We start from the raw sequence: 23,722 nt of genomic DNA on the forward strand, positions 1-23,722 counted from the left end.
AGCACTTGCAAGCACTAAAATGAATGGAATATTATGAAATATTTCGTATGAACAAGTGAGGGGACCGTCGCTCACTGGTAAACAACGGCACACTGGCTGGGAAGGGAGGCTGGGGCGGCTCAGAGCCGTGAGTGCGTGTCCGGGACGAACGACGATTAGCGAGTTAACGGACCATTTGCGAGCCAATGTTTGGACAAAAATAACGTGTTGATTTCCGAAAAGGACGACTATCAAGCCTGAAGATTATCGAGGGACCACTGTACTCTGTATCAATGAAAATCATCAAATTGTTTGTACATCTGATCATTTTGGGCACTTAGTTGCTGTATTGTATGGGAATTTACTTTATTTCCAGCAAAATACAATACTTTGTATGATCACATGGTTAGTATGTTAAGTACAACATTTCATAACAGTTGCACACACTAGTGATAGCAATACACTGATTTTTTTTACTTATCCTAAAAGTTTGTTTAAATTGAAGGGTCCAGGTCCTGATGCTGTCAGATTATTGTTACTGGACTGTAGTTGAGATGAAGATGTCGGTGTTGATATAGTACTGTAATGAATTCCAGTACTGTACATGGTATTTTAAAGAAAATAGTAATTTTTACTTTACACTTAACATTACGTTTAAAGATAATCTTGAGATCCAGTGAAATGTGAATCAATTAGAATTGGTAGCATTATTTTTCTTAGTAGAATAGTATTAGACTTTTCCAGTGTTTTGAATACTGTATGAAGTGTTTACATTACCTTTCAGGAGACAAGTCGTCGGTTAGTGAACCTGAGTGTGAGCAGAGTTGTTGCAGTGTCCCCACAAATGAGGCTGGTTGAAGACAATGTGTCATCTCTCTCCCTGTTGGATATTTATAAACTAAGATGTGCTAAGAGACAGCTGGAGCCTGATACACCTGTCACTAGATATTATGAGAGATTGGCTGCAGTACAGGTGCGAGCTTTCATCTCTCTTCAATATATATTTATAATCTTTGTGTGCCTGAAGTTTTATCCGACTGGTGAGAAACTGCTGGACCTCTATGCAGTATGTACAGCAACTAAGACCACTGTTTTGTATAATTAATGTTTTAATTTTTCATTATCGAGTGAATTTTCATGTATTCCTCCTGTTTGGCACATCTTTTCCATATTGTATTAAAACTTATATGGCCTCACTCTCCTCTTGCACCATATAATGAAACTTCTTCAGTGCCAGTACATACTCATTCTAAATGTACTTATTCTTAAAACTATGTATAGTCTGTCTCCACCACTTCTTTGTTGAGGTCATTCCACCTCCTGACCACCCTGAGATTGAGGAATACTTCCTGACATCCCTCTGACTCACCTGTATTTAACTTCCAACTGTACCCTTGAGTTCCTGTTGCCCACCTCTAAAACAGCCTGTACCTGTCTGCTCTATCAAATCCTCTTGAGTATTTGAACAAACCATATTGTAGTAGAGTATAATAAAATAAAACCTGCTTACATGGTGGTAGCTGTATTCTAAGGTTAAGCTGAATGGCACATCATTCTTCACCTGCTGACATCAATATGATGTACTCCTTGGTGTACAGTGTACAGAAATTGAAGGTAATATACAAAGGCAGGTCTCATAACCTGAGTCAAGAGCAAAAACAAGCAACTTCAAAACAAAGGTAGTGATAACATCGTTTCTGGTGCTCTACATACTCTTTTATAGTTCTATATCTGTACGGAATAGGTGGTAGGTTGCTGAATGTGTGATGTCAGCATGGTTTTTTAACATGTTTAGAGATGGGGTTGTGGAAGAAGTAAATGCTAGGGTGTTGGGGAGAGGTGTGGAATTAAAATGTGCAGAATCTAATACAAAATGAGAGTTGTCACAGTTGAATTTTACATATGACACAGTTCTTTCGGGAGATTCTGAAGAGAAGTTGCAAAAGTTGGTGGATGAATTTGGGAAGGTATATAAAAGAAGGAAATTAAAAGTGACCACAGGAAAGAGCAAGGTGATGAGGGTAACAAACAAGTTAGATGAAGAAAGGTTGGATATCAGATTGGGAAGAGGGAGTATGGAGGAAGTGAATGTGTAGATACTTGGGAGTGGATTTGTCAGCAGATTGGTATATGAAAGACAAGATGAACCATAGAATTGATGACTGAGGGGAAAAAGAAGGTGGGTGGTGCATTGAGGCATCTGTGGAGACAAAGAATGTTATCCATGGAGGCAAAAAGGGAAATGTATGAGGGTATAATGGTACCAACACTTGCATGGGTGTGGAGCATGGGTTTGAATGCTGCAGCGAGGAGGAGGTTGGTGATAATGGAGATGTTATATCCGAGGGCAATGTGTGTTGTAAATATTATGCAGATATTTCGTGCTTGGAGATTAGGAAATTCAAGGTTACTAAAAGTATTATCCAGGGGTTGAAGAGGGGTTGTTGAATTGGTTTGGACATTTAGAGAGGATGAAGCAGAATAGGATGACTTGGAGGGTGTATAAATCTGTAGTGGAGGGAAGGCAGGGTAGGAGTTGCCCGCAGGTATGAGTGATCATGTAAATAAGAATGAGTGGAAGCAGTTTGTTTCTTAGGACATGATGTGTTGAGTGTGAGCAAGGTAGCATTTGTGAAGGGATTCAGGAAAACCTGTTAGCCGGACTTGAGTCTTGAAAGTGAGAGGTGTAGTGCCTGCACTCAGCAGGAGAGTTGGGGATGTTTGTAGTTTAGAGGGGCATCTGAACTGTAGTATCAGCATACCTCTGGCAAGACAGTGATAGAGTGAATGATAATGAAAATGTTTTTTATTTTTTGGGCCACCTTACCTTGGTGGGAGATGGCTGGTGTATTAAAAAAAAAAAACTGTTAATGGTTTTAAGAATTGTCCTTATAAACCAATCTCGGATCAGATTGATTGGGGCCAGAGGTGTTCTGAAGTTAAGCTTCTTCTAACTTAACCAACCATGAAATAAGGGAAAATTTTTTAGAGAAATTTTATGACAAACCATTACAATACAAATCAAATAAAAAAATGGTTCTTTACTAATAGCTGTTGTAATCCTCTTGTGGAGTATATGCACAGCTTGTAAATAATGTGTTAGATAAAGTTATGAGGCAAAAATATTGACTTTAAACATTGAAATTTCTTTGAAGCTTTAAGCCATTTGATCACTCTAAAAATCATGTAACAATTTTTTGCATTTCTATGATGACTTAAAGAAATATGGTATTGATTGTGTTCTTTTCTCTGATAACACATTGTTTTCTTTAATATTATTGTAGAATTTGTCACACATTTGAGTTCCTCATCATACTAAGGAATTGTACTTTTGCATATATTTCAAACATACAGGCATTCCTGTTGCTCTTCATACTCATTCATATTCCAGACTATCATTCAGCTGCCATCTCATCTTTTCATCCTTTTTCCCTTTGTTCTAATCTTACTTTGACCCATCACATCAGTATTATATAAATCATTCTTCTTATAGCACAGTATTTCATTTGCTCCCATCTGCTACTGCACAGCCTTTGGGCTGAAGTTACAAAAGTCATTTGACTTTGGTAAGTTTTTTGGAGCATACTTTTACCAATAAAATACTAAAAACTGTGTAACCTCCTCTTTATTGATTAGATTACTGCACACCACCAATCCACAGATTCAAATGGAACTTGTTATAGAATATGAGGGACTTGTCACATTATTGGCAATGTTTTATGAATTTTCAGGCCCGAGGATCTCAGGCCTCTCATCAAGTGCTGAGGGACATTATGAAGGAAGTACAAAATGCAATGGTTCCCAGAACAATGTTACGGGACTGGGCACTAACAACGTATCCTAATCCAACCCATTATTGGACCTTCAGGAAGATAGTAAGTAAAGTATTTTCACAAAACAGAATTAAAGTATTGTATCATCTTTGCCAATATGTTTACTTTTTCTTTTACCTGAATACACAAATAACCCACACATAGGAGAATGAAACAATACACAAATAACCTGCTTGTAGGAGAGAGAAGCCTACGACGACATTTTGAAAGCTCTCTGTCCTATGTGCGAGTTATTTGTGTATTTCAGTCATGGTATTTTGCCTTTTTGTTCTTTATAGGAGAATGAAACTTATGACGACATTTTGTTCTAACTTGGACCATTAACTAGTCATGATATGGGGGACTGCCTCAATGGCCATCTTACTTCTGTTATTTTGTCATAGAATCCCAACTGGTTGGTAAGACAATATTTGTCATATCTGAACCAGTGCTGATTATTATTTATGTCTGTGAAACTGGTCTGTAGTTCAGTGCTTACTGCCTGTCACAATGCTTCAATAAAGGGACAACATTCACTGTCTTTCAAATCTCTGGTAACTCTGATGTGTCCATTGATTTTTTGACGATCATAGCTGCTGGCCCAGCAGAATCCACAGTGACACCTTGTCAAATCCCATTGCCTTTGATGTATCCAACTTAGTCAAAAGTTTGTTGAACATTTCACAGACTTGTTCAGCTGAGTTACTTGATCTTTTACTACCATCTTTCTTCTGATGTGGCTGTGCAGCAGTTTGGCTCAGATTTAGCTTTTGCTGCTACATTATTCTTAAATTGTCACATAACCTCTTTCTTCACTTTCTCCTCACTCATTTTCAATGACTTTAATAGGACAAAAAGAAGAAGGAAAATTCCAAATCTAATAGTAGACAACAAACTGAAATTCATAGCTTGGACATTAAGAGGAGGCATGGGATTACTAAAAAATATTATCCAGAGGGCTGAGGAGGAGTTTTTGAGGTGGTTTGGACATTTAGAGAGGATAGAGAAAAATTGGATGACTTGGAGGGTGTATAAATCTGTAGTGGAAGGAAAGCTGGGTAGGGGTTATCTTAGGAAAGGTTGGTGGGAGGGAGATAAAGGAGGTTTTGTGTGTGAGGGGCTTGAACATGCAGCAGATGTGTGTGAAAGTGTTGTATAGGAGTGAGTGGAAGCAAATGATTCTCAGAACCTGATAAGCTATTGGAGTATGGGCACGGTAACATTTGTGAAGGGATTCAGGGAAACTGGTTAGCCAAGCTTGAGTCCTGGAGGTGGGAAGTACAGTGGTATTAGCATGCCTCTGGCAGGCATAATAGAGTGAGTGGTGGTGAAAGTGTTTTTTTTTTTCGGGTCCCCCTACCTTGGTGGGAGACGGCTGATGTATGAAAAAAAATTTATATATCAGAAAATCTCTTAAGACAGTAAGAATAGACTTCAAAATTTGCTACCATGTTCATCAACCTACACTCCTAGCACTTTCTTTTCTCTCATCCATCTGTACCTCACAAATGGAATCTGCCTGGGGATCCACTTTGGTTGCACACCTCAGGCCAATTATAACTCAACAAAAGACTGCTCTCAGAAAACTCACTAACTCTACCATTTACGATTTTCCTTAAGTCTTAATTATAAATATATTTTTCTTGGTTAGGTTTTTACCAAATGCCTTCATACTTTGTTAACCCTTAAACTGTCCAGACGTAGATCTACGTTTGCACATGTAGCGCTCCGACCTTGATTTTCTCCATAAGAAAGAATGTAAAAAAATACGTAGATCTACATTCGGTGCGCTACACGAGTGAACGTAGATCTACGTTTGGACAGTTTAAGGGTTATTTGCGGGTTATTTGTGTATCGTTCCAGTCACGGTATTGTGCCTTTTTTGTTATTTATTCATTTTATGATGTGTAGAGAGCTCACATTTATTTGGTAGAGATTGAATAGAAACTATAGCTTTAATTAAACAATGACAATTTTCTTAAGGCTGAATTAATATTTTACTGTTAGCTTTTTGCTAAATAATCATAATTAAGGGTGTGCAAAAGTATCAGTATTGGTGAGTCTTGGCTAATATTAATGTAATTAGTATTGCCTTAAACTGGGTACATATTGGTATTGGGGGATGTCAACCAATTTTGACGGCATCATTATCAGTTCTAGTATCAGTGTGCTTCGACTAATTTTGCCGGTATTGGCATTATCCTAAAATTGAGTACAGTAGGGCCCTGCTTTACAGCGTTCTGCTAATACGGACATTTCAAATAATGACCAAAACTCACTATACGGCTCCCTCCACCTGTCTTTCTAATACAGTCACCGCACCCCACCCAGTTTGTTTACATTCTCCGTGAGCACATATACGTATTATGTCTGGAAACATTCCAAAATTTCAAGTGTTATAAGGTTATTTCATATTTTATATGTACTCTGATAATTATACTTGTGTACCTGTACCTAAATATACTTACACACTGTGCTGGCATGCAGGTACACATTAAAATCACCAAGAATCTCTCTGCTCTTGAAGACGCCATATTAATACTAATAATAATCTCTTGGGCTCATTAAATGTCATATATTACATTAATATAGACCTTTCCATTAATCCATCTATGATATTTTTTTTCAAAATTATGTAAGTATGCTATGTAACATATAAACATGATACATACGCCCACAGTATAAAAATTGACATAAATATGAGATTTGTTTACCAAGCGGTTTGTAGGAGAGTCGGAAGAATTACGTTTTCTCTAGTCAAACACTAGTAATTTAACTAGAAATTTATTGCTTTCGTATCCCTTCACTCTATAGCTATTCACAACCCTTGTGGGTTTAGTGCTTTTTTATTATGATTATAATAATAACTTGTAATAATAATTTGTAATAATAATACAGTGGAACCCGGCTTACGAATACCCCACCATGCGAATCTTTCAGGATACGAAGTCAATCGATCGATTTTTTGCTTCTGGATATGAACAAAATTTCAGGATGTGAAGTTCCCCCTCAAGGGAGGTTTCTTGGTGAGGGGCTCTTGATCAAGGGAATTGGATCTGTGCTCCATTTCCCTAAATTAATAATAATAATAAGTCGGCCGTCTCCCACCGAGGCAGGGTGACCCAAAAAAAAGAAAGAAAATCCCCAAAAAGAAAATACTTTCATCATCATTCAACACTTTCACCACACTCACACATTATCACTGCTTTTGCAGAGGTGCTCAGAATACAACAGTTTAGAAGAATATACGTATAAAGATGCACAACATATCCCTCCAAACTGCCAATATCCCAAACCCCTCCTTTAACCCTTTGACTGTTTTCGGCGTATAAATACGTCTTACGAGCCAATGTTTCTGACGTATATATACTCAATAATTCTAGCGGCTTCAAATCAAGTGGGAGAAAGCTGGTAGGCCCATATGTGAGAGAATGGGTCTGTGTGGTCAGTGTGCACCACATAAAAAAAATCCTGCAACACACATTGCGTAATGAGAAAAAAAAAAACTCATCGTTTTTTTGGAATAAAACGCCGACTTTGAGGTGTATTTTCGTATAGTATTTATTGTTGTATTCGTGTTTTCATGGTCTTAGGTGATAAAATGGAAAACATACTACAGAAATAGAGATGATTTTCATTACTTTGACGATGAAAACGACCTTGAAACTGAGCTCAAAGTAGCGGAAATGTTCGATTTTTACCAATGTTCAGGAGTAAATAAATCACACCACACGTCCAATTCACGTCAACTGGGGAGTCTAATATTCTTTCACTAGTGCACTGAAATTATTTATACCATTTTTACAATAATGCAGTAGTCTGCATAACAGTAAATTTTGTATTTTTTTGTATGAATAAAAAATCAAAATAGAAAGCAATAATAATACAAGAGGGGCCTAGAGATGTGACTAATGAACAGAGCATATGTTATTTTAGTGCCACGAATGTCTACCTTGTTTATTCTGGACCCTGTTTTGAAATTGGCATCTTTTTTAGTTTGCGTGAAATTGGCCAAATTGCCAATTTCTGGCCACCATATTGGGTAGTCCAAATTAGTAAATGGGAGGTTTCTTGTACTCAGCTGATAGATAAAATGGAGTTCTAAAGAAATAGCTATGAGTTTGGTCAACTGGAACAATGGAATTGGCTGAAAATAGGGCTCAAAGTCGGCAAAATCGCCGATACGCATATGTCACCGAGACCGCTAACTTCGCGGGAGCATAATTCCATGAGTTTTCGACCAAATTTCGAACTTTTGGTGTCATTACCATCGGGAAACGATTCTCTATCATTTCATAATTTTTTTTTTTTTTTTTTTTTTTTTTTTTTTTTTTTTAAATTGAGCGACATAGAATGACAGTTTCAGAGAGGGGCCTGAAACAGTCAAAGGGTTAAAGTGCAGGCATTGTACTTCCCATTTCCAGGACTCGAGTCCGACTATATGAAAATAACCGGTTTCCCTGAATATTTTTTTTATTATCACACCGGCCGATTCCCACCAAGGCAGGGTGGCCCGAAAAAGAAAAACTTTCACCATCATTCACTCCATCACTGTCTTGCCAGAAGGGTGCTTTACACTACAGTTTTTAAACTGCAACATTAACACCCCTCCTTCAGAGTGCAGGCACTGTACTTCCCATCTCCAGGACTCAAGTCCGGCCTGCCGGTTTCCCTGAATCCCTTCACTAAATATTACCCTGCTCACACTCCAACAGATCGTCAGGTCCCAAGTATCATTCGTCTCCATTCACTCCTATCTAACATGCTCATGCACACTTGCTGGAAGTCCAAGCCCCTCGCCCACAAAACCTCCTTTACCCCCTCTTTCCAACCCTTTCGAGGACGACCCCTACCCCTCTTTCCTTCCCCTATAGATTTATATGCTTTCCATGTCATTCTACTTTGATCCATTCTCTCTAAATGACCAAACCACCTCAACAACCCCTCTTCTGCCCTCTGACTAATGCTTTTATTAACTTCACACCTTCTCTTAATTTCCACACTCCGAATTTTCTGCATAATATTTACACCACACATTGCCCTTAGACAGGACATCACTGCCTCCAACCGTCTCTTCGCTGCTGCATTTACCACCCAAGCTTCACATCCATATAAGAGTGTTGGTACTACTATACTTTCATACATTCCCTTCTTTGCCTCCATAGATAACGTTTTTTGACTCCACATATACCTCAACGCACCACTCACCTTTTTTCCCTCATCAATTCTATGATTAACCTCATCCTTCATAAATCCATCCGCCGACACGTCAACTCCCAAGTATCTGAAAACATTCACTTCTTCCATACTCCTCCTCCCCAATTTGATATCCAATTTTTCTTTATCTAAATCATTTGATACCCTCATCACCTTACTCTTTTCTATGTTCACTTTCAACTTTCTACCTTTACACACATTCCCAAACTCATCCACTAACCTTTGCAATTTTTCTTTAGAATCTCCCATAAGCACAGTATCATCAGCAAAAAGTAACTGTGTCAATTCCCATTTTGAATTTGATTCCTCATAATTTAATCCCACCCATCTCCCGAACACCCTAGCATTTACTTTTGATTGGTGGAATGATGAAGTAAAGGGTGTGATAAAAGAGAAAAAGGTAGCTTACGAGAGGTTTTTACAAAGCAGAAGTGTTATAAGAAGAGCAGAGTATATGGAGAGTAAAAGAAAGGTGAAGAGAGTGGTGAGAGAGTGCAAAAGGAGAGCAGATGAAAGAATGGGAGAGGCACTGTCAAGAAATTTTAATGAAAATAAGAAAAAATTTTGGAGTGAGTTAAACAAGTTAAGAAAGCCTAGGGAAAGTATGGATTTGTCAGTTAAAAACAGAGTAGGGGAGTTAGTAGATGGGGAGAGGGAGGTATTAGGTAGATGGCGAGAATATTTTGAGGAACTTTTAAATGTTAAGGAAGAAAGGGAGGCGGTAATTTCGTGCACTGGCCAGGGAGGTATACCATCTTTTAGGAGTGAAGAAGAGCAGACTGTAAGTGTGGTGGAGGTACGTGAGGCATTACGTAGAATGAAAGGGGGTAAAGCAGCTGGAACTGATGGGATCATGACAGAAATGTTAAAAGCAGGGGGGGATATAGTGTTGGAGTGGTTGGTACTTTTGTTTAATAAATGTATGAAAGAGGGGAAGGTACCTAGGGATTGGCAGAGAGCATGTATAGTCCCTTTATATAAAGGGAAAGGGGACAAAAGAGAATGTAAAAATTATAGAGGAATAAGTTTACTGAGTATACCAGGAAAAGTATACGGTAGGGTTATAATTGAAAGAATTAGAAGTAAGACAGAATGTAGAATTGCGGACGAACAAGGAGGTTTCAGAGTGGGTAGGGGATGTGTACATCAAGTGTTTACATTGAAGCATATATGTGAACAGTATTTAGATAAAGGTAGGGAAGTTTTTATTGCATTTATGGATTTAGAAAAGGCATATGATAGAGTGGATAGAGGAGCAATGTGGCAGATGTTGCAAGTATATGGAATAGGTGGTAAGTTACTAAATGCTGTAAAGAGCTTTTATGAGGATAGTGAGGCTCAGGTTAGGGTGTGTAGAAGAGAGGGAGAATACTTCCCGGTAAAAGTAGGTCTTAGACAGGGATGTGTAATGTCACCATGGTTGTTTAATATATTTATAGATGGGGTTGTAAAAGAAGTAAATGCTAGGGTGTTCGGGAGAGGGGTGGGATTAAATTATGGGGAATCAAATTCAAAATGGGAATTGACACAGTTACTTTTTGCTGATGATACTGTGCTTATGGGAGATTCTAAAGAAAAATTGCAAAGGTTAGTGGATGAGTTTGAGAATGTGTGTAGGGGTAGAAAGTTGAAAGTGAACATAGAAAAGAGTAAGGTGATGAGGGTATCAAATGATTTAGATAAAGAAAAATTGGATATAAAATTGGGGAGGAGGAGTATGGAAGAAGTGAATGTTTTCAGATACTTGGGAGTTGACGTGTCGGCGGATGGATTTATGAAGGATGAGGTTAATCATAGAATTGATGAGGGAAAAAAGGTGAGTGGTGCGTTGAGGTATATGTGGAGTCAAAAAACGTTATCTATGGAGGCAAAGAAGGGAATGTATGAAAGTATAGTAGTACCAACACTCTTATATGGATGTGAAGCTTGGGTGGTAAATGCAGCAGCGTGGAGACGGTTGGAGGCAGTGGAGATGTCCTGTCTAAGGGCAATGTGTGGTGTAAATATTATGCAGAAAATTCGGAGTGTGGAAATTAGGAGAAGGTGTGGAGTTAATAAAAGCATTAGTCAGAGGGCAGAAGAGGGGTTGTTGAGGTGGTTTGGTCATTTAGAGAGAATGGATCAAAGTAGAATGACATGGAAAGCATATAAATCTCTAGGGGAAGGAAAGAGGGGTAGGGGTCGTCCTCGAAAGGGTTGGAAAGAGGGGGTAAAGGAGGTTTTGTGGGTGAGGGGCTTGGACTTCCAGCAAGCGTGCATGAGCGTGTTAGATAGGAGTGAATGGAGACGAATGATACTTGGGACCTGACGATCTGTTGGAGTGTGAGCAGGGTAATATTTAGTGAAGGGATTCAGGGAAACCGGTTATTTTCATATAGTCGGACTTGAGTCCTGGAAATGGGAAGTACAATGCCTGCACTTTAAAGGAGGGGTTTGGGATATTGGCAGTTTGGAGGGATATGTTGTGTATCTCTATACGTATATGCTTCTAAACTGTTATATTCTGAGCACCTCTGCAAAAGCAGTGATAATGTGTGAGTGTGGTGAAAGTGTTGAATGATGATGAAAGTATTTTCTTTTTGGGGATTTTCTTTCTTTTTTTTGGGTCACCCTGCCTCGGTGGGAGATGACCGACTTGTTTAAAAAAAAAAAAAAAAAAAAAAAACCATGGTGACATTACACATCCCTGTCTAAGACCTACTTTTACCGGGAAGTATTCTCCCTCTCTTCTACACACCCTAACCTGAGCCTCACTATCCTCATAAAAGCTCTTTACAGCATTTAGTAACTTACCACCTATTCCATATACTTGCAACATCTGCCACATTCCTCCTCTATCCACTCTATCATATGCCTTTTCTAAATCCATAAATGCAATAAAAACTTCCCTACCTTTATCTAAATACTGTTCACATATATGCTTCAACGTAAACACTTGATCTACACATCCCCTACCCACTCTGAAGCCTCCTTGCTCATCCGCAATCCTACATTCTGTCTTACCTCTAATTCTTTCAATTATAACCCTACTGTATACTTTTCCTGGTATACTCAGTAAGCTTATTCCTCTATAATTTTTACAATCTCTTTTGTCCCCCTTCCCTTTATATAAAGGGACTATACATGCTCTCTGCCAATCCCTAGGTACCTTCCCCTCTTTCATACATTTATTAAACAAAAGTACCAACCACTCCAACACTATATCATCCCCTGCTTTTAACATTTCTGTCATGATCCCATCAGTTCCAGCTGCTTTACTCCTTTTCATTCTACGTAATGCCTCACGTACCTCCACCACACTTACATTCTGCTCTTCTTCACTCCTAAAAGATGGTATACTTCCCTGGCCAGTGCATGAAATTACCGCCTCCCTTTCTTCCTCAACATTTAAAAGTTCCTCAAAATATTCTTGCCATCTACCTAATACCTCCCTCTCCCCATCTACTAACTCCCCTACTCTGTTTTTAACTGACAAATCCATACTTTCCCTAGGCTTTCTTAACTTGTTTAACTCCAAAAATTTTTTTTTATTTTCATTAAAATTTCTTGACAGTGCCTCTCCCACTTTTTCATCTGCTCTCCTTTTGCACTCTCTCACCACTCTCTTCACCTTTCTTTTACTCTCCATATACTCTGCTCTTCTTATAACACTTCTGCTTGGTAAAAACCTCTCGTAAGCTACCTTTTTTTCTTTTATCACACCCTTTACTTCATCATTCCACCAATCACTCCTCTTTCCTCCTGCCCCCACCCTCCTATAACCACAAACTTCTGCCCCACATTCTAATACTCAATTTATAAAACTATACCAACCCACTGCACCCCCCCCCCCCCCCCCACTACTCATCTTTGCACTAGCCCACCTTTCTGCCAATAGTCGCTTATATCTCGCCCGAAACTTCCTCCTCCCTTAGTTTATACACTTTCACCTCCCTCTTACTTGTTGTTGCCACCTTCCTCTTTTCACATCTACCTCTTACTCTAACTGTAGCTACAACTAAATAATGATCCGATATATCAGTTGCCCCTCTATAAACATGTACATCCTGGAGCCTACCCATCAACCTTTTATCCACCAATACATAATCTAACAAACTACTTCCATTACATGCTACATCATACCTTGTATATTTATTTATCCTCTTTTTCATAAAATATGTATTACTTATTACCAAATTTCTTTCTACACATAGCTTAGTTAAAGGCTCCCCATTTACATTTACCCCTGGCACCCCAAATTTACCTACTACTCCCTCCATAACATTTTTACCCACTTTAGCATTGAAATCCCCAACCACCATTACTCTCACACTTGATTCAAAACTCCCCACGCGTTCACTCAACATTTCCCAGAATCTCTCTCTCTCTCCTCTACACTTCTCTCTTCTCCAGGTGCATACACGCTTACTATAACCCACTTTTCACAGCCAATCTTTATTTTACTCCACATAATCCTTGAATTTATACATTTGTAGTCCCTCTTTTCCTGCCATAGCTTATCCTTCAACATTATTGCTACTCCTTCTTTAGCTCTAACTCTATTTGAAACCCCTGACCTAATCCCATTTATTCCTGTCCATTGAAACTCTCCCACCCCCTTCTGCTTTGTTTCACTTAAAGCCAGGACATCCAGTTTCTTCTCACTCATAACATCCACAATCATCTCTTATCATTTGCACAACATCCACGCACATTCAGACTTCCCACTTTGACAATTTTCTTCTTCTTATTCTTTTTAGTAATCTTTACAGGAAAAGGGGTTACTAGCCCATTGTTCCCGGCATTTTAGTTGAGATTTACAACATGCATGGCTTACGGAGGAAAGATTCTTATTCCACTTCCCCATGGATATAAAGGGAAAAGTAATAAGACCAAGAACTATTAAGGTAAAATCAAAGAAAACTCAGATGAGTGTGTATAAATAAACGTGTACATGTATGTGTAGTGTGACCTAAGTGTAAGTAGAAGTAGCAAGACATGCCTGTAATCTTGCATATTTATGAGACAGACAAAAGACACCAGCAATCCTACCATCATGTAAAACAATTATAGGGTTTCGTTTTACACTCACTTGACAGGACAGTAGTACCTCCCTGGGTGGTTGCTGTCTACCAACCTACTACCTATAAAATAATAATAATAATAATAATAATTATTATTATTATAATACATTTTTTTTTTTAACAAGTTGGCTGTCTCCCACCGAGGCTGGGTGACCCAAAAAGAAAGAAAATCTCCAAAAAGAAAATACTTTCATCATCATTCAACACTTTCACTGCACTCACACATAATCAGTTTTTGCAGAGGTGCTCAGAATACAACAGTTCAGCAGCATATATGTATAAAGATGCACAACATATCCCTCCAAACTGCCAATATCCCAAACCCCTCCTTTAAAGTGCAGGCATTGTACTTCCCATTTCCAGGACTCAAGTCTGGCTATATAAAAATAACCGGTTTTCCTGAATCCCTCCATTAAATATTACCCTGCTCACACTCCAACAGCTCGTCAGGTCCCAAATACCAGTTGTCTCCATTCACTCCTATCTAACATGCTCACGCACGCTTGCTGGAAGTCCAAGCCCCTCGCCCACAGAACCTCCTCTACCCCCTCCCTCCAACCTTTTCGAGGATGTCCCCTACCCCACCTTCCTTCCCCTACAGATTTATACGCTCTCCATGTCATTCTACTTTGATCCATTCTCTCTAAATGACCAGACCAACTCAACAACTCCTCTTCAGCCCTCTGACTAATACTTTTATTAACTCCACACTTCCTAATTTCCACACTCTGAATTTTCTGCATAATATTTACACCACAATATTATAATACAGACGTACTAATAATAATAATGCACTGCAGCAGGCCTGTTGGCCCATACTAGGCAGGCCCTTCACGATCCATCCCACTAACAGAATATTTGCCCAACTCAATTTTCAATGCTACCCAAGCAATAAGCTTTGATAATTCTATTTGCTCATGTGCAAGTCCCACTCACATCCAACCCCTCTCACTCATGTATTTATCCAACACAAATTTGAAACTACCCAAGGTTTCAGCCTCAATAACCATATTAGACAGATTGTTCCTCTCATCAACATAAGAACATAAGAAATGAGGAACACTGCAGCAGGCCTGTTGGCCCATACTTGGCAGGTCCTTCACAAATCCAGCCTACTAACAGAATAAACGCTGCCCAAGCAATAACAACATAAGAAAGGAGGAACACTGCAGTAGGCTTGTTGGCTCATACTAGGTAGGTCCTTTACAGTCCTTCCCACTAACAAAATATTTGCCCAACCCAATTTTCAATGCTACCCAAGCAATAACTTTGATAATTCTATTAACCCATGTGCAAGTTCCACTCAGATCCAACCTCTCTCATTCATGTATTTATCCAACCTAAATTTGAAACTACCCAAGGTTTTAGCCTCAATAACCCTACTAGGCAGACTGTTCCGCTCATCAACTACCCTATTTCCAAACCAATACTTTCCTATATCCTTTCTAAGTCTAAACTTGTCTAATTTGAATCCATTATTGCGGGTTCTCTCTTGGAGAGATATTCTAAAGACCTTATTTATATCCCCTTTATTAATACCCATCCTCCACTTGTACAATTTGATCATGTCTCCCCTCACTCTTCGTCTTACAAGTGAATGTAATTTAAAGGACTTCAATCTTTCTTCATATGGAAAGTTTCTAATGCTATGTATTAATTTAGTCATTCTACGCTGGATGCTTTCTAGCGAATTTATATCCATTCTGTAATATGGGGATCAGAACTGAGCTGCATAATCTAGGTGAGGCCTTACTAATGATGTATGGGCATCTTACTGACGCTATGGGCATCTTACTGACAAGGAGAATGAAATGTGCTCGATTTTAAATAATTATTTTCTCTCGGTTTTTACACAGGAAGACACTAACAATATTCCAGTAATTAATTTTTATAGTGGGCCTGAAGAAGATAAATTATGTAACATCACAGTCACTAGTGAAATGGTTATGAAACAAATAGACTGACTGAAGCAAAATAAGTCGCCGGGTCCTGATGAACTTTTTTTCAAGGGTTCTTAAGGAATGCAAAATGAAACTCTGTGAACCATTAACTAATATTTTTAATTTCTCTCTTCAAATAGGTGTAGTGTCTGATATGTGGAAAATGGCTAATGTAATTCCTATTTTTAAAGCAGGGGACAAGTCGTTACTGTCAAATTACCGCCCTACAAGCCTGACCTCAATTGTAGGCAAATTACTAGAGTCAATTATAGCTGAGATTATAAGAAGCCATCTCGATAAGCATAGCTTGATTAATGATACTCAGCATGGATTCATGAGAGGCCATTCTTGTCTAACTAATTTATTAACTTTCTTCAGTAAAGCTTTTGAGGCTGTTGATCATGATAAAGAATTTGATATTATTTACTTAGATTTTAGTAAGGCTTTTGATAGAGTTCCGCACCAAAGACTGTTAAAGAAAGTGGCAGCTCATGGCATTGAGGGAAAAGTGCTCTCATGGATCGAGTCATGGCTCACAGACAGGAAGCAGAGAGTGTCCATAAATGGGGTTAAATCCGAGTGGGGATCTGTAACAAGTGGCGTACCACAGGGATCAGTCTTAGGCCCGTTGTTGTTTATAATATATATCAGTGACCTTGATGAGGGTATTACTAGTAATATGAGCAAATTCGCCGATGACACAAAGATAGGTAGGATAATTGATTCAAATGTAGATGTTAGGGAACTTCAGGAGGATTTAGCTATACAGATTGCGAAAAGGACTTGGGGGTTATGGTGATCAGCGACCTTAAACCAAGACAGCAATGCCTAAGCGTATGTAACAAGGCAAATAGATTATTGGGATTTATATCAAGAAGTGTAAGCAACAGAAGTCCAGAGGTTATACTGCAGCTTTATACATCATTAGTAAGGCCTCACCTAGATTATGCAGCTCAGTTCTGGTCTCCATATTACAGAATGGATATAAATTCGTTAGAAAACATTCAGCGTAGAATGACTAAATTAATACATAGCATTAGAAATCTTCCCTATGAAGAAAGATTGAAGACTCTTAAATTACATTCACTTGTTAGACGAAGAATGAGGGGAGACATGATCGAAGTGTATAAGTGGAAGACGGGTATTAATAAATGGGATATTAATAAGGTCTTGAGGATGTCTTTCCAAGAGAGAACCTGCAGTAATGGATTTAAATTAGACAAGTTTAGATTTAGAAAGGACATAGGAAAGTATTGGTTTGGAAATAGGGTAGCTGATGAGTGGAACAGTCTGCCTAGTTGGGTTATTGAGGCTAGGACTTTGGGAAGTTTCAAATTTAGGTTGGATAAATATATGAGTGAGAGGGGTTGGATTTGATTGGGACTTGCAAATGAGTGGATAGAGTTATCAGAGATTATTTCTTGGGCAGCATTGAAAATTGGGTTGGGCAAATGTTTTGTTAGTGGGATGGGTTGTAAAGGACCTGCCTAGTATGGGCCAACAGGCCTGCTGCAGTGATTCTCCTTTCTTATGTTCTTATGTAAAATAACCACTGGACTTCTGCTGCTTACACTTCTAGATATAAATCCCAGTAATCTGTTTGCTTTATTACGTACACTTAAGCGTTGTTGTCTTGGTTTAAGATTGATGCTTATCATAACCCGTAAGTCCTTTTCGCAATCTGTATGGTTAAGTTCTACGTTATTTAACTGATAAGTACTAGAGTTACGGACACTCCCGAGCTTCAGAACCTTGCATTTACCTACATTGAACTCCATCTGCCACTTTTCTGACCAGGAACTGAGTTTGTCTAAATCCTCCTGAAGTTCCACGACACCTATGTTTGAATCAATTATCCTACAGATCTTTGTGTCATCGGCAAATTTGCTCATATCACTAGCAACTCCCTCATCAAGGTTGTTGATATATATTATAAAAAACATTGGCCCCAAGACTGAACCCTGTGGAACGCCACTAATTACAGATCCCCACTCGGATTAACACCATTTAAGCATACTCTCTGCTTCCTATTGGTGAGCCATGGCTCGATCCATGATAGCACTTTTCCCCCAATGACATGAGCTGCCACTTTCTTTAACAGTCTCTGGTATGGTACTCTATCAAAAGCTTTACTAAAATCTAAATAAACAATATTGAATTCTTTATCACGATCAGCGGCTTCAAAAGCTTTACTGAAGAATGTTAATAAATTAGTTAGACAAGAATGGCCCCTCATGAATCCATGCTGAGTATCATTAATCAAGCTATGCTTATCCAGATGGCTTCTTATAATTTTTTTTTTCCCAACAAACCGGCCATATCCCACCAAGGCAGGGTGGCCCAAGAAGAAAATCTAAAGTTTCTCTTTTTAAATTTAGTAATTTATACAGGAGAACGGGTTACTGGTCCCTTGCTCCTGGCATTTTAGTCGCCTCTTACAACACGCATGGCTTACAGAGGAAGAATTCTGTTCCACTTCCCCATGGAGATAAGAGGAAATAAACTAAGAACTAGAAAGAAAATAGAAGAAAACCCAGAGGGGTGTGTATATACATATATGCTTGTACATGTATATGTAGTGTGACCTAAGTGTAAGTAGAAGCAGCAAGACATACCTAAAATTTTGCATTTTAATGAGACAGAAAAAAGGACTCCAGCAATCCTACCATCATGTAAAACAATTACAGGCTTTCGTTTTACACTCACTTGGCAGGACGGTAGTACCTCCCTGGGCGGTTGCTGTTTACCAACCTACTACCTAGGCTTCTTATAATATGAGCTATAATTGACTCTGGTAATTTGCCTACAATTGAGGTCAGGCTTATCAGGCGGTAATTTGATGGTAATGACTTGTCCCCTGCTTTAAAAATAGGAATTACAATAGCCATCTTCCACATATCAGACACTACACCTGTTTGAAGAGAAATATTAAAAATATTAGTCAATGGTTCACAAAGTTCCATTTTGCACTCTTTAAGAACCCTTGAAAAAAAGTTCATCAGGGCCTGGGGATTTATTTTGCTTCAATCGGTTTATCTGTTTGATAACCATTTCTCTAGTGACTGATATTGCATAATTTATCGTTATCAGGCTCGCTATAAAAATTAATTACTGGGATATTGTTAGTGTCTTCCTGAGTGAAAACCGAGAGAAAATTATAAGCTTTAATAATCCTATTTACTCACGTGCAAGTCCCACTCAAATCCAACCACTCTCACTCATGTATTTATCCTGCCTAAATTTGAAACTACCCAAGGTTTTAGCTTTTGATAGAACCTTGGGTAGCTTTAAAAAGAGATTGGACAAATATATGAGTGGGAGGGGATGGGTATGATTGGTGTCGTGAGCACATAATATTAGAGAGGAGGACCACTGCAGTAGGCCTGTTGGCCCATACTAGGCAGGTCCTTCACAGATCCAACCCACTAACAGAATAAACGTACCCAAGCAATAAGCGTTGACAATTCTATTTACTCATCTTGACTGTGTGCTAATGGAGTTACAGGAAGCTGACATCAAAGAAATGCTGAACACTGACAATGATGCACCTATTGTGCATTCCTTGAGTGATGGTGAAATTAGATGAATTGTGATATATAAATAAGCTGTAGAGTTGATATTAGCATCATATTGAAGTATTTTGTCGTGCCTCCTAAGAACAGGAGTTCTGCTGGAACGGATTAATGCCATTTCAACTAATTTAAATGAAGAAAATTGACTCGGCATATGAACAAATCAGGATACGAACGAGGTCACAGAACAGATTAAATCCATAAGCCGAGGTTCCATTGTAACTTGTAATGATAATAATTCGTAATAATAATAATAATTTGCCAGAGCATCATTCCTTCTAAAAATTACATGAGAAATGAAGTGTTGGTCATTTATTCTACCGTACCACTGTGGAGACAACTTCTACGCAATTTAAGGTTTTTGTATGAATGTTTATGAACAATAACTAGACACTTTGTCCGTGTGTTTGCATAGTGGGTGGGGTGGCCAGGCGGGCTACCCTACCCTACCTCCCACAACTTTCTACAAATAAATTCTTTTCACCTCTCACCCTACATTAAGACTACAAATATTTTGAGGTAAGTAATGAGTGTACTGTATATGCATTTTATCACTCTAGGGAGCCTTAAGCATCGTAGTATATTATGTGTGGGTGGGGTGGGCAGGAGGGATACCACACCTGACTTCTTACAGTAAATACTACTCACCTTTTGCCCTACATTAAGACTACAAATATTTTGAGGTAAATAATTAGTGTACAGTGTGTATTTTACTTTTTATTATTTGTTCTATTCCTAACTTAATATATGTTGTTGTAAACTTGTTATCTGGCATTTATATGCATTTATAAGTGGAAAAAATGGCATTCTGCTTTCCAGCAGTAGCCTGGAATCTAACCTGCCGTATAAGTGGGGCCCTACTGTATATGATTTTTTATAGTGGAATTATAAATGTATTTTTTCTTGAAGAATTGAGACACTTACGCAACACATGGGAATCTTTATTGAAGAAACGTTTCGCCACACAGTGGCTTCATCAGTCCAATACAAAGTAGAAGTGGGTAAGGAGAGTAGAAGTTTGAGGTAATCAATCCCTCAACCTGGAATCGATGTGTTCAGTCCATCACTCTTGTAGGAAGTGCAGCATAGGGCCAGAGAGGTGGCTTATATACTGCGGTGAGATGAGTTGAAGCAGGAGGAGGCGGGATCACAGTGGGACCTGCCACTAGTGTAAGTAGGTCGTCGTCCAAAGGTTGGGCAAGCGTTGAAGTCTTTGTACCAAGACCCCATGATGTTGCAGTGTCTGACAAATGTGATGAATGGTTATGAAAACCGACAAGTTGAAGAATTGAGACACTTATGCAACACATGGGAATCTTTATTGAAGAAACGTTTCGCCACACAGTGGCTTCATCAGTCCAATACAAAGTAGAAGTGGGTAAGGAGAGTAGAAGTCTCTCAACCTGGAATCGATGTGTTCAGTCCATCACTCTTGTAGGAAGTGCAGCATAGGGCCAGAGTGATGGACTGAACACATCGATTCCAGGTTGAGGGACTGATTACCTCAAACTTCTACTCTCCTTACCCACTTCTACTTTGTATTGGACTGATGAAGCCACTGTGTGGCGAAACGTTTCTTCAATAAAGATTCCCATGTGTTGCATAAATGTCTCAATTCTTCAACTTGTCGGTTTTCATAACCATTCATCACATTTGTCAGACACTGCAACATCATGGGGTCTTGGTACAAAGTCTTCAACGCTTGCCCAACCTTTGGACGACGACCTACTTACACTAGTGGCAGGTCCCACTGTGATCCTGCTTCCTCCTGCTTCAACTCATCTCACCGCAGTATATAAGCCACCTCTCTGGCCCTATGCTGCACTTCCTACAAGAGTGGACTGAACACATCGATTCCAGGTTGAGGGACTGATTACCTCAAACTTCTACTTTCCTTACCCACTTCTACTTTGTATTGGACTGATGAAGCCACTGTGTTGCATAAGTGTCTCAATTCTTCAACTTGTCGGTTTTCATAACCATTCATCGTATTTTTTCTTGGTTAATTTTTTACCAAATGCTTTGATATGCCGTGTATGTTCCTTGCGGTTAGGAACCGTATATTAAATTAACTTTGTTCCTTGGATCTGTGTTAGCTGCCGTCACTTGATTTATACTTTTAAGTATTAACCCTTTCAGGGTCCGTCCCGTAGATCTACGGCTTTACGTTCAGGGTCCAAACCGTAGATCTACGTCATGAGCTCAGCTCACTCTGATAAACTGTGAGTGGTACATTTGGGCCTAGATATGAGAGAATACATCTATGTGGTATGTATGCACCACATAAAACAAATCCTGCAGCACATTGTGTATAATGAGAGAAAAAAAACTGAGACCATGATTTTCGATTAAAACAGTGACTTTGCAGTGTTTTTTCGTATGTTTTTTATAGTTGTATTTGCGATTTCTTGGTCTCATTTGATAGAATGGAAGGCATATTACAGAAATAGAGATGATTTTGATTGGTTTTAGCACTGGAAATTGCTTGAAACTGAGCTCAAAGTAACGGAAATGTTAAAATTTTGCCGATGTTCAAGAGTAAACAAACGACCTCACACGTCTAATACACACGAGCTGGTGGGTCTAATATACATTTACAAATGTGGTGATGATATTTATACAATTATTACAATTTTGCATAACAGTAAATCTTCTATTTTTTGGTGTGAATAAAAATTCATTATGTGAATAAGAAATCAAATTGGAATTTATTTGTAAAGCCTCAAAATGTAACTAATGAACAAAGGAAATGTTAGTTTAGTCCCAGGAATACCTACATTGTTTATTCTGGACCCTGTTTTGAAATTGGAATATTTTGAACTTTGTGTTAAATTGGCCAAATTACCAATTTCCAATCACATTATTTTGTAGTTGAAACAGTTGACTTGGCGATTTCTTGTGCTCAATCGATTGAATAGAAGTAATACTAGTGAAATAGCTAAGAATTTGGTCGACTGGAATAATGTAATTGGCCTAAAATGGGAGTCAAAGTCGGCAAAATCGCCGATTCGTAAATATCGCTGACACATCAAAATTTGCGAGAGCATAATTTCGTCAATTTTCCATCAAATTTCGTACTTTTTGTTTTATTACCTTCACAAAAGGATTCTCTACCATTTCATAAGAAAAAATAACAAATTTTTTTTTTGAAAATTCTTGGACACTGGGGCACCACTTCAGATTTTGGTCTTGGACCCTGAAGGGGTTAAAAGCTGCACTATTGGCATACATTATAGTCTTTCTTTCTTTAAACACACCGGCCGTATCCCACCGAGGCGGGGTGGCCCAAAAGGAAAACAAAAGTTTCTCCTTTCACATTTAGTAATGTATACAGGAGAAGGGGTTACTAGCCCCTTGCTCCTGGCATTTTAGTTGCCTCTTACAACACACATGGCTTACGGAGGAAGAATTCTGTTCCACTTCCCCATGGAGATAAGAGGAAATAAACAAGAACTAGGTTGGTAGACAGCAACCACCCAGGGAAGTACTACCGTCCTGCCAGATGACTGTGAAACAAAAACCTGTAACTGTTTTGCATGATGGTAGGATTGCTGGTTTTCTTTTTCTGTCTCATAAACACGCTAGATAACAGGGATATCTTGCTACTCCTACTTACACTTTGGTCACACTTCACAGACACGCACATGCATATATATATATACATACATCTAGGTTTTTCTCCTTATTCTAAATAGCTCTTGTTCTTTTTTATTTCTTCTATTGTCCATGGGGAAGTGGAAAAGAATCTTTCCTCCGTAAGCCATGCGTGTCGTATGAGGCGACTAAAATGCCGGGAGCAATGGGCTAGTAACCCCTTCTCCTGTATACATTTACTAAAAAAGAGAAGAAGAAAAACTTTATAAAACTGGGTTGTTTAAATGTGCGTGGATGTAGTGCGGATGACAAGAAACAGATGATTGCTGATGTTATGAATGAAAAGAAGTTGGATGTCCTGGCTCTAAGCGAAACAAAGCTGAAGGGGGTAGGAGAGTTTCAGTGGGGGGAAATAAATGGGATTAAATCTGGAGTATCTGAGAGAGTTAGAGCAAAGGAAGGGGTAGCAGTAATGTTAAATGATCAGTTATGGAAGGAGAAAAGAGAATATGAATGTGTAAATTCGAGAATTATGTGGATTAAAG

The 23,722-nt window shown here is 38.7% G+C and overlaps 1 protein-coding gene across 7 annotated transcripts in view; it reads left to right on the forward strand.

The window, feature by feature from the left end:
• The window catches only part of Nipped-A (Transcription-associated protein Nipped-A), a 362,660-nt gene that overhangs the window by 330,814 nt on the left and 8,124 nt on the right, over positions 1-23,722 (forward strand). For all 7 annotated transcript variants that reach the window (XM_070092733.1, XM_070092739.1, XM_070092738.1 and 4 more), the window contains exons 33-34: positions 764-952; positions 3,711-3,854. In XM_070092733.1, the coding sequence (XP_069948834.1) occupies positions 764-952; positions 3,711-3,854 (333 nt within the window). The remainder of the gene's footprint in view (positions 1-763; positions 953-3,710; positions 3,855-23,722) is intronic.

This window comes from Cherax quadricarinatus, chromosome 40 (genome assembly GCF_038502225.1).
Source record: "Cherax quadricarinatus isolate ZL_2023a chromosome 40, ASM3850222v1, whole genome shotgun sequence".
In the NCBI taxonomy this organism is placed as follows: domain Eukaryota; kingdom Metazoa; phylum Arthropoda; class Malacostraca; order Decapoda; family Parastacidae; genus Cherax; species Cherax quadricarinatus.